This window comes from Barbus barbus (genome assembly GCF_936440315.1).
Source record: "Barbus barbus genome assembly, chromosome: 36".
NCBI classification, from domain to species: Eukaryota; Metazoa; Chordata; class Actinopteri; order Cypriniformes; family Cyprinidae; genus Barbus; species Barbus barbus.
The window spans coordinates 28,255,675-28,267,645 of NC_136714.1; the positions used below are offsets into that span (position 1 = coordinate 28,255,675).

An 11,971-nucleotide genomic window follows, 5' to 3' on the forward strand; every position below is an offset into this window, starting at 1 on the left:
GCAGTTTTTAATCTAAATTAGACTATCATTTCAAAATTTGAAGCAAAAACAGAATGGTCTGACTTTAGTTTCGTTAAACTATACTACATAAAACATCTGAATGAAACATGTGAATGAGAAGCAAATTCACTCTCTGCCAGCAGGTGGCGCTTATCAGCAGCAATGATACAGTGTTTCCTTGGTTACCGCTGTAAACAAAGCGCTTATCAGCAGCAATGATACAGTGTTTCCTTGGTTACCGCTGTAAACAAAGCGCTTATCAGCAGCAATGATACAGTGTTTCCTTGGTTACCGCTGTAAACAAAGCAGCTGCGCTTATGAACTCTACATTAATATGCATCGTTCAGAGGCAAGATGAAAAGAAAATACCACGTAATCTTTTCTAAAGACCGTCAGTTCCCCTCAGAGATACGTTCATATAAACTCCTTCTCCAACTGTTTTGCGATTTGTTTGGCATCTCAACCGATTTTCAAGGTTCATCGTTACATCCCTAATGATAAATTTGTTGAAATATTTTTCCCCATTTACATTAAAACTAGCTAACGTTAAGCTGCATTTACAAAAGACTGAATTTTGAAAATTTAACAAATATTTAAAAATCAAGAGCGAATAATTTGCAGTCTTTAATAATTTTTGAAATGTAGAATAAAACAAAAAAATCCTAGAAATGGTACATTACCACAGTAACTTGAACTCATCTGATGTCGTAATTATGATTCCCCACTCATAAATATACTTCCCAGGACTTGAAGGCGCACAGAAATGCACTTTGTTGCTAGGAGACGCATGACAAATGGAAACAATGTATTTAAAATCTGTTCAAAATATCCAACTTCTTTAATCTCCACCGATTGGTTGGAATCAGTCTGAAGCCAAAAGATCGTGATTTGTTGAAACTGTAAATCATGCAGAGTATTCCAGCCTTGTTTTAATCTGATGTGTCTTGTTTTCCCAGAAGAGAGAAGCACATCTGTGTCTCGTACTGTAGAGACAGCCTGAAGATCAGCCTCCACTAAACCATGACCTGCTAAACTAGAGTTAACCAGGCCTGCTGAGACGTCTCCTGTAAACCAGGCACTAAATAAAGCTGGAGTTCAATGCACACGTGTCTCTGTTCTGTGTTTTGTTATGCTTATAACGCTTCAGTTATTCTGAGCTGCTGAAGGATGGAAAAATGAACGTTTTTTCCTCTTGTGCTCCTTTATTCCTGGAGCTTCTGCATTAATTGGTCCCTTAATATTATTCATTTGGATAAAAACCAAAATTGAGCTGATTAATGACAACTGATTTACAGCTGAAACCGTTTCGTAATTAATGAGCACTGACAGTTATTAAAACTGTATTATATCAAAATTAAAAATAGTTTTTTTTGTATTTTTGTTTTGAACAGTTTTGATGCTTGTACTGTAAAACAAGAAAAATACAAAATATATATTTTTTTGCAGTGCAACACATTTAAAAAAATATGGATTCCATCAGATGAAGAAAGAATCTCACTGCAAAGCTTTATTTCTCATAATCTGTCAGATATCTAAAGCAGTTCATGACAGAATCAGTTCCTCTTCTTCCTCTTGAGGGCCTTCCACTCTCCCTCCTGCGTGGCCAGACTGCCATACAGCTCCTTCACCTTCCTCTTCCTCTCCGAGTCCCTGATGCACAAACACAAGAGCAGAGTCAGAGACTGCCGTGATGAAGCACGGTCACCTGACGCTCCTCCACAAACACTGACCTGCTCATCACATCGTTGAGTTTCTCGCGGGCCAGGAACCGCGTGTCCTTCCGGATCTCCCGCAGCGCTCCCTTAAACTCTCGCTTGTATTTGTGCTGGAGCCGCTCGCGCTCCTTCTCCTCCTTCGTGTTCCCTCGCTTTTTACCGTAATCCAGACTGCAGGAGAAACCAGGATTCGTTCGGTACATTAGAAAATACATGCTTTAGCACATTAAAACACACATCTTATATTGTAATAATACATGCTATCGTCCTGTAAGCAGCCTTTAATAATCATGATAACAATATAATAAAACATATTATAATACAGTATTAATAGAATTGTTATTATTAATAAAAAATACCTGCCAAAAAGTATGGAAACATTACAATTATTGATTTTGAAATAAATATCTTCTGCTCATCAAGACTGAATTTATTTAATCAATATAAAGTAAAAGCAATATTGTGAAATATTAAAAAAAAAATTTTTTAAGTTTTCCATTTTAATATATTGTAAAATGTAATGTTATTCCTGTGATGTAAAGCAGAATTGCTCCAGTTTTCAGTGTCACATGATTTTTTTTTAAATCATTACAATTTGACTCAAGAAACATTTCTGATTATTATCAATGATGAAATAAATGCTTCATATTTTGTGTGGAAATGGTGATACGCTTTATTTTTCTGGATTTTTTGATAAATATAAAGTTTAATGAACAGCATATATTTATATATTAAGTCAATTTGTTAATGCATTTATTAAATAGAAATCATTTTAAATGTCTTCACTCACTTTTTATAACTTTCATGCATGATGAATAAAATTATTAATTTCTCTCTCTTTTTTAAATTGTATACAAATGTTTGTGGTATCATTGTTTCCACAAAAATATTAAGCAGCAAAACAGTTTTTTAGGACAATATTTGTCAGACTATTAGAAAATCTGGAATCTGAGGGAGCAAGAAAATCTAAATATTGAGAAAATCTCCTTTAAAGTTGTTCAAATGAAGTTCTTAGCAATGCATATTACTAATCAAAAATGAAGTTTTGATATATTTACGGTAGGAAATGTACTAAATCTCTTCATGGAACATGATCTTAATATCCTAATGATTTTTGTCATAAAAGAGAAATGTATAATTTTGATCCATACAATGTATTGTTGTCTATTGCTACAGATATACCTGTGTTACTCATGACTGCTTCTGTGCTGCAGGGACACATATAGTGCTATCAGACTGTCTAGGACAGAACTGTGTCAGAATGAAATGATTCTCGTTCATGTTTCACTCACATCTGCACTATTTTCGGTGTGAAGAGCTTCAGCGGGATGGGTTTCTTCTTCTTGAACAGCAGAGGTGCATGCTGGGAAGGCTTCTCAGGAATGGCGTCTAAGATCTCCCTGTGAAGATCCTGCACACAAACACATCAGGATGAATGGTAACGCTCTGATGATTGTGAAGCGGAGGGGTAACGAGATACTGAACCTGGATAGGGGCGGGGTAACTCTGGACAGGAAGATGCTTGAGAAGCAGCGTTCTGATTGGCTGGAAGATGTGAGCGTATGAGGGCAGGTCCTTATAGAGCGACGTGCATCTCTTCACCAGATCCAGACAGGAATCAATGAGCGACAGCCTGAAGCACAAACACAGCAGATGCAGAAGAGATTCAATCGCTGGCCATGCATTACAGAACACCTGCTAACACTTGACTTCAAGCATTTATATATAGTGCATTACATTAGTATTTGAATGCATTAATTATGCCTTGTAATAAATGCATTGTATGATCTCATGCATAATTGTAACCACAGTCATAATAAATCAATTCATTGTTGCACCTTTCGAAAATGTAATGCATTAAAATACATGACAAATGACATATTTCAGACATACATTATGAACACCTATAATAATGCATTTTACATTAAGACTCAAGAAAAGAAAGTCACCAAACATTTCATACACAAGTGTGATTTAAAGTGCTTTACATAAAAGTGATTAAAAAGTAATAAAAGGTGCATCAGAAATAAAAATAACAAAGCAAGAAATAAATAGGGATTTAAAATTTATCGAAAAGAATGATCTTTGTATTTCTGTTGTTTCAATCAATAATATAATCAATAACTGGTGTCTGTGTGTGTGTGTGTGTGTGTGTGAGAGAGCGAGTGAGTGAGTGAGTGAGTGAGTGAGTGAGTGAGAGTGTGTGTGAGAGAGAGAGTGAGTGAGTGAGTGAGTGAGTGAGAGTGTGTGTGAGAGAGAGAGAGAGTGAGTGAGTGAGTGTGTGTGTGTGTGTGTGTGTGAGAGAGCGAGTGAGTGAGTGAGTGAGTGAGTGAGTGAGAGTGTGTGTGAGAGAGAGAGAGAGTGAGTGAGTGAGTGAGTGAGTGAGAGTGTGTGTGTGTGTGTGTGTGTGAGTGAGAGTGTGTGTGTGTGTGTGTGTGTCTGAGAGAGAGAGAGAGAGTGAGTGAGTGAGAGTGAGTGAGTGAGTGAGTGAGTGAGAGTGTGTGTGTGTGTGTGTGTGTGTGTGTGTGAGAGAGAGAGAGACAGAGAGTGAGTGAGTCCCATTCACAAGAACGCAGATAAACTAGACCCCAACAACTACCGAGGCATCTGTGTGAACAGTAACCTGGGGAAGGTGTTCTGTAGCATCTTAAACACCAGACTGTTACACTTCCTTACGAAGCACAATGCCTTGAGTAAATGCCAAACTGGATTTCTCCCAAAATGTCGCACATCTGATCACATTTTTACATTACAAACACTAATTGACAAATATGTACATTAAAACAAAGGATGTGTGTGTGTATACCTGTAGTGGTCTCTCTCCACTGGACTCTGGGCTGGGATTCTGTGAGCTGTGTGCAGTGAAATGGGTTTCCTGTTCCAGCTGTGAGACACATTTGGATCCTTCAGAACCAGCAGATCACAGCTCTTCCCCTGCCGTCTGAACGGACTCATCACCGTATAACCTACACACACACACACACACACACACGGCAGTCAGAACAAGTGTTAATGGCAGCACAAGACACACACACACACACACTCATATATACACACACACTCACACTTATATATACACACACACTTACACACACACACACACACACTTATACACACACACACAATCATGGTCATGTGAACATGATGGACAGCTGTTCAGAATCAAACGCTCAGACTGAACATGGACATGAGCAGACAGGAAACACCCAGATTCCTCTTCCTGTTTCCACATGAGCAGCTCGTTATGTTTGAGCAGATGAAGGAAAATCTCACTGGATGCTTGAGAATGTAGAAAATTTCCCATCAGAGGCAGATGTGACACTCCACCCCGACACACCATATCACACCACAGACACAGATTCCTGCTGCTCACGTCAACACACACACACACACACACACACACACAAGCAAACAAGCAAACAAGCAAACAAGCAAACACAATCACACACACAAACACACACTTATACACTCACACAAACACACACACACACACACACGCTGCAGTACCCATGTTGTGTTTGTCGGAGACTGTCAGGTGCAGGAGTCCCAGCAGGAAGTTCATAAGTTCTGGGAAAAACCTCTGAGACAGAGAGACGAACTCCAGCGCCAGACAGCAGAGGATCAAACCCTTACACACGTCCTCCAGAGAGAGCACCACACACTGAAACACACACACACACACAGAGTCATCACATTAAGTCATAAAGTCTTGGGTGAACAAGATGTCTATAAAGCATCTGTAAGATTAAAACAAAAAAATCAACTCATTATTACAGACACACACACACACTCACACACACACAGACCTTGGTGAGCGCCTGACTGATGTAGAGGAACGCTGGAGTCGTCACTGGATGTCTGAAGTCTGACGCGGGGAAGAGCAGTGCCGTGATCTTCAGGAGGACCAGCTGCACACACGCACACACACACACACACACACACGATGAGTTCAAGGTCAGCCTCTCGTCTCTGTATCGGTGTACCTGTGTCAGTGCATCAGCGCACCATGTCCAGATCAGGCATCGGCGCTCGACCTTTGACCTCCAGTGTCTTCTCCATGCTGTAGCTGCTGTCGCTGAGTAACGTCTGCACGGCTTTACAAGCGGCCTCGGGAAACATCTGACACAGACCGCAGATCTGACTGCAGAACACACACGAGCATATGGATAAGCTCACGTAAGATGTGTGTGTATGTATGTGTGTGTGTGTGTGTGTGTATGTATGTGTGTGTGTGTGTGTGTGTGTGTGTGTGTGTGTGTGCACGGATGCGTGCGGGAATGTGTGTGTGTGTGTGTGTGTTACTCACGGGACGAGAGCGTTGACGGTTCTCAGATCAGGAGGATTCTGGGTAGCAAGTTCACCAACATACTCCAGCAGAAAGCCGAACAACTTCTGAACACAGAATAAAACACAATCACATTTAACACACACACACACACACACAACACACTGTGTGACATCTATTGTTAACATCTTCCTGATGTTAATTTCAGTTTTCCGTGTCTTTTTCCCGTGTCACTTGAAATGTGTCCGTTTTGAATCATTGTGCTGAGACATGTGAGGACAGAATAAACGATCAGTTGTGGGACTATTCTGTCATGAACCACATACCCTTCATTTCTGAACTTTCTACCATCCGTTACTGGAAATGAAATTACTAATATGTCCCGGTCTCAATAAAGTTTACACATGCTTTTAGTCCATGAACTGGATCTCGCTCAGGACAGCGCTGTCTGTGGAAGTTTGGCCAGGGCCGCTTCCAGAATAAATCACTGAGCCATTCAAGCTCTCTAAACGAATGAATCTCTTATTTACATCACGTCTGCACTCATGAGAGGATTCACGACTCCGGCTCTTTCAGCTGTGAGTGAATTCTTAAAACTATAATGTTTCTGATTGGCCATTATGTTGAAGAAATCAACTGATATGTCTTTGATTGGATTCATTGCTCAACGCTGTAAAAACACATCAGATAGTTTGCTAGATCTTTTAATTGCTTTTGCTTTCGTTTGAGGGTATTTAGCAGCGTCTAGTACAACCGGGCCTGCGCTGACATCAGAGATTCCATGACTGACGATATGTGCCCCCCCCCCCCTAATGTCGCCCATGATAATAATAATAATACAGATTTTATTTTATATAGCACCTTTAAATCTTACTTTCTCAAGGCGCTATACATAAAAGCTTTACACAAAGGCAAACAACAATTTAAGACAATATACTGTAAATATAACAAAAGACAAAGAGCAAAGAACACAATAAGAAACTAATCAAATAAAAGCAATCCTGGACAAAAACGTTTAAGAATAATATGTTTTATTTCAGCTAGTTGCCTTAGCAAGTTTAACGATGTACTCAGATAACTAAACTGAAAAAAATTAAACATTAATAAAAACTATATACACAAAAAAAAAAGATGAAAATGACAAAAATGCAACAAAATAACTAAAACTTACTAAAATAAAATAAAAAAACAGAAAATGTAACAAAATCAAATGAAATAGGGTTTGGTGTCTCTCTGACCTGTAGTTTGGCTTTGTTTCCTGCGGCCAGACTGGGATGATTACACTTGACCGTTCTGTCCAGTATGAGGTGCTGCTGCTCTGATCCGTGACCCTGCAGGAGCGCCTTCAGATCACTGTAACTCTCTGGAGCTGAGACACACACACACACACACACACACAGTAAGTAAGTTTGGAATCGGGCCAAAAAGACATTTTCACCACTAGAAGGCAGCCAGAATAATTTAAGACATTAATTGCTGAAAAATGCTACTAGAATTGCCTGTAGTGGGAAAGTCATTAACAAAAAGCCACATTTGTGTAGCAGTGTCCAGGTTTTACACTGGATAAATTAATAAAGCAAAGCAGTGACACGTAACCTGGCAAGTATCTTCATTCACCAACTTCCATCACAGATGGCCTTGCTAAAACACACATATGTGGGAGATGCAGAATGGATAAAATAACTCCTTGACCAAGCCCATTAATGGCATGTTTGAGTCATGCTCTTAACGAACTGTTTTATTTCCTCTTTCCATATCGTGAATAATAAATGTGTATCATTTTCATTTGCTTGTTACACAATGGAGCCTAACTTATTGTAGTAATTACTTTTACACTCAGAATTATTCCTTGGCATGCTCACGTACTAAACTGCATTTTTTAAAATTGTTTGCATGCTGGAGGTACGCTATTACGTTGTGTGCAGAGTGACGTAAACATTTGAGCTAGCTGGTGAAAGAAAATGCCACTATCATAGAGTCTAAAGAGGAACGTTGACAGCGAAAATAGGGCATACAAAGAAGAATGGAAAGACAACTATGCGTTCATCCAACCTAGTTTTGTGAATGCAAAGCCGGTGTGTCTTATCTGCACTGAAGTCGACGCTGTTTGCGAAGAATATAATATTAGATGGCACCACGAGACGAAGCATGGCACATTCAAAGTGGCCTTTCTGCTCCAAACAGAGGTACGAAAGCACAATATTGAAGCACCGACAGCAAGCTCTGCACACAGCAGCACAGACACAGACTCTTCTGAATGTCTTTCAGAACTTTTCAAATTAAAAGCTCTCAATTCATCGCAAAATAAAACATTGCTGCAAAAACATTCTCGTACTTTTATTTTGAATGCAAAATCAGTAAAGACGAAGTGATTGAGTACTGACAGATCTATTTCAGAACCAGCTGCTATCAAAATAAACGTCTGCCTGTTGCCGACCACTGTCCTAAACTGGCCTCTGACCCCTAAACAGACTTGTCTTCAGGACAGATTCATTCAGACATGCACTAACAGCAGGTCAGGTGAGTTCATGACGATCATGTGACTGTGTTACCTGTGAAGGTGTATGGCAGTTCTGCTCTGGCTGCTTCCTGTGCAGCTTTCTTCTGCTCCTCAATCTCCGCTGGAGGCCCTTCAGCACCGACCTGCTCTTCCTCAGCGCCCTGACCATCCTCATCCTCACTGCCCTCATCTGACTGCAGGTCACAGTGATCATCATCCTCATCCTCCACCTCTTCTTCTTCTTCACCCTCATCATCATCAGCATCAGCATCATCTTCAGGAGCATCCTCCTCCTCCTCTCCTCCCTCTTCATCACCATCTTCATCCTCTTTCTCTTCCTCCTCGATGTTCCATTTACCGTCCTGCAGACAGAGAGAATCATGTGTCTGTTACTCATTTACATACATGAACATTTAAATCATACACATCATATGGAAATTAATTAATAACTAGTAATGAAACAAATACATTTTTGAACCATTTTTAAATTATTTTACAGTACTTTCATTACATTTTTTTCTAAATTAAATATTTTCATTTATAACATGTAATGTTTTAAATGTACAAAATGCATAATAAAAACAAATAAGTGAATAAAATAATACATTAAATTGACAGCTAAATATAGCAATAATAGTGAATGAGCAGGTGTACGTTGCCATATCTGACCCTGCAGCACAGAAGCAGTCATGAGTAGCACAGGTATATCTGTAGCAATAGACAACAATACATTGTATGGATCAAAATTATACATTTCTCTTTTATGACAAAAATCACAAATCATACATCAATGGAAATATTATTTATTTCTGAAAACTGACCCTTATGACTGGTTTTGTGCTCCAGGGTCACATATGATTTTTAGGTTAGTTACGGCGAGTGTGTGAGTGTGTTTCTGACCTTGTAAGCGAGTGTTTTGCGGTCATCTCCATCCAGTATGAATCCATCATTCATATCGTCAGCAGAGATGTGTGTGTTGGTCTGAACAGCCTCTTCCTCTGCGTCTCCCAACATCCTCTTCAGTCTGTCAGCCTGAAACACAAACACACATCGGTGAGGTCTTCCTCTTCCTCATCCTCAGGTGTCCAGCAGCAGGAGCTCAGTACCTCCAGAGTCTGCAGGCGCTGTTTCTCCTCTCGGGCCAGCTCCTCTGCGCTCTTCAGCTTCTCTGACGGTTGAGCCTTCATCTCGAAGCCCAGCTCCCGCACCATCACGTCATATTGGTCCAGCTGACACACACACAAACACACACACACACACACATGTCAGAGTGAGGAACAGCAGCACACGCTCAGAAACAGCATCAGTGTTTGGACACAGGAGCTTCAGTACCCTGGGTTTGTCCGTCTCGTCTTTCCTCTCTGCTTTCGGGGTTTTGTGGGCCAGAAGGTTCTGGATGGATTTCCATTCCTGATCCAGTTTCTCCGTGAGCTCCTGCGCCTCCTCCTTCTGTGTCTGACGCTCGCGCTGAGAAGATCAAGAGCATCAGCGTTAAAGAACCGCTCACAACCATAAAGTTTAATAATCACTCTAACTCTACTACTATAACAATAACAACGAGGAACGATATTGTTGGAATCACTTTTAGAGCTTTTTTCTCCAGCCGATGAATCATAAAAACACTGACAGCCAATCAGAATATTGTTAACTAAAGAGCTTGAGCAGTAACAGTGGCAGACGACAAAATACACTTATAATAAACAGAACATTATCATCGTCCAAAGTGTGGACGAAAATATTGTTTGTTATGGTTACAACTATTGGCCGAGTCTGTTACACAGCTACTCGTGTAACCAAAATATTGTTACATATGTGTTGCAGACTTTATACAACATAATTATAAATGTAAGTACACAGACATAAGCTACTTAAAATAAAGTGTATCAGGATTGTACTTAAGTGTACTAGTAGCTGTGTAACAGACTCGGTCTGATACATATGTGTAACAGTAGCTGCCTATTACAGCTACATAATTACTAACTGTAATTACAGGCTGTTCCATAACATAACATCCGTTACATGGTAAGTACATTTTGTTTCATGTAAGTACAACGGCTACTACTAAGTACTTAACTAGGTCATTACTCTGTATTATGACACCTTAAAATAAAGCGTTACCTATTGTTACAGATGTTATAGTTATTGTTACAACTATTTTTAGCTAGTTATCGTTACAGATATCATTTTAGTTATTGTTCCTGATGTTATAGTTATCGTTACAGTTATCGTAACAGTTGTCGTTATCGTTTCAGATGTTAAAGTTATCGTTGCATCTGTCGTTATTGTTACAAATGTTGGTATAGTTAGAGTTAGTTATCGTTACAGATGTTATAGTTATTGTCACAGTTGTAGTTATTGTTACAGATGTTATAGTTATTATCGCAGTTGTAGTTATCGTTACAGCTGTTGCTGAATTTATCGTTACAGCTGTTGTTGCAGTTACTGTTACAGCTGTCATTATAGTTTCTATTTATATATATCTTTATAATTATTACAACTATTGTTAAAGCTACCATTACAGTTATTGTTACAGCTCTCATTATAGATATTGCTATAGTTAACTTTACAGCTGTTCTTATAGTTATATCTGTTGTTATAATTGCTATCCTTGTTACAGTTATAGTTGCAACTATCACAGTTATCGTAACTATTATAGATTTCGTTATATATATATATAGTTATTGTTCTTTGTGTGAAGATGTTTAAGGATGAGACAGGATGATGTTTAATCACAGTAAAGTAACACTTTATTACTTGAGGACACACTTTCTGACCTTCTCCTGTTTGGATTTGATAATGAGCTCCTCGATCAGCTCCTGCCGTGATTTGGGCTTGTGTTCTTCATCTTCATCTCCAGCGCTCTTCTTCCTCAGCAAACCTCCACCACCACCGAAATGTGTGGCGGTCAGTTCAGCTGCAGACACATCCATCATCACATCAGTAACTGACTGGAACACTGAATGGCTATTGTTAAGTGATGATCATTCATGTTTAAACGCATCACCTGACAGCAGGCCCTTTTCTTCAGAGTCGCTGTCGCTGTCAATCACATCCGTCATCTTCTCCATCTCCGCCAGAGACTGGCCATAATGGGTCAGCTCCTCTTCCTCGTTCAGATTAAACAAGTCCTTGCTGTCGTGAGTGCGCTGCACACACACACACACACACACACACACACACACACATCAGTGATGATCAGTAATGCTGCAGTACATGTTACAGATATTGTGTTACAGATTGTTCCAGATGTTACAGTTACAGTTGTCGTTATAGTTATTGTCACAGTTGTAGCTATTGTTCCAGATGTTCTAGTTCTCGTCAGGGATGACGGAGACGTGTCACCTGTCTCTCCAGCGTGAATCTCTGCAGGATCTTCTCCTCAGGAGTTATTTTACTGTCATATTCACCGAAGCGTCTGTCGATGAACTTGTTGTTTTTGTCTTTCATTCTGAACTCCTTCAGGAGAGTCTC

At 39.6% G+C, this 11,971-nt stretch overlaps 1 protein-coding gene across 1 annotated transcript in view; it reads right to left on the reverse strand.

Moving 5' to 3' along the window:
* Positions 1–1,309: 1,309 nt before the first annotated feature.
* The window catches only part of LOC306856164 (nucleolar protein 14-like), an 11,668-nt gene continuing 1,006 nt past the window's right edge, over positions 1,310–11,971 (reverse strand). Inside the window, exons 2-18 of the mRNA XM_079395216.1 lie at positions 11,843–11,971; positions 11,505–11,646; positions 11,275–11,414; positions 9,833–9,967; positions 9,607–9,729; positions 9,401–9,532; positions 8,553–8,862; positions 7,239–7,369; positions 6,022–6,107; positions 5,721–5,856; positions 5,522–5,623; positions 5,223–5,376; positions 4,522–4,681; positions 3,201–3,348; positions 3,008–3,126; positions 1,731–1,886; positions 1,310–1,650 (exon numbers count right to left, since the gene is read on the reverse strand). The exon at positions 11,843–11,971 is cut by the window's right edge and continues 6 nt beyond it. Coding sequence (XP_079251342.1) covers positions 1,554–1,650; positions 1,731–1,886; positions 3,008–3,126; positions 3,201–3,348; positions 4,522–4,681; positions 5,223–5,376; positions 5,522–5,623; positions 5,721–5,856; positions 6,022–6,107; positions 7,239–7,369; positions 8,553–8,862; positions 9,401–9,532; positions 9,607–9,729; positions 9,833–9,967; positions 11,275–11,414; positions 11,505–11,646; positions 11,843–11,971 — 2,400 coding nt within the window. The 3' untranslated portion in view covers positions 1,310–1,553. The remainder of the gene's footprint in view (positions 1,651–1,730; positions 1,887–3,007; positions 3,127–3,200; positions 3,349–4,521; positions 4,682–5,222; positions 5,377–5,521; positions 5,624–5,720; positions 5,857–6,021; positions 6,108–7,238; positions 7,370–8,552; positions 8,863–9,400; positions 9,533–9,606; positions 9,730–9,832; positions 9,968–11,274; positions 11,415–11,504; positions 11,647–11,842) is intronic.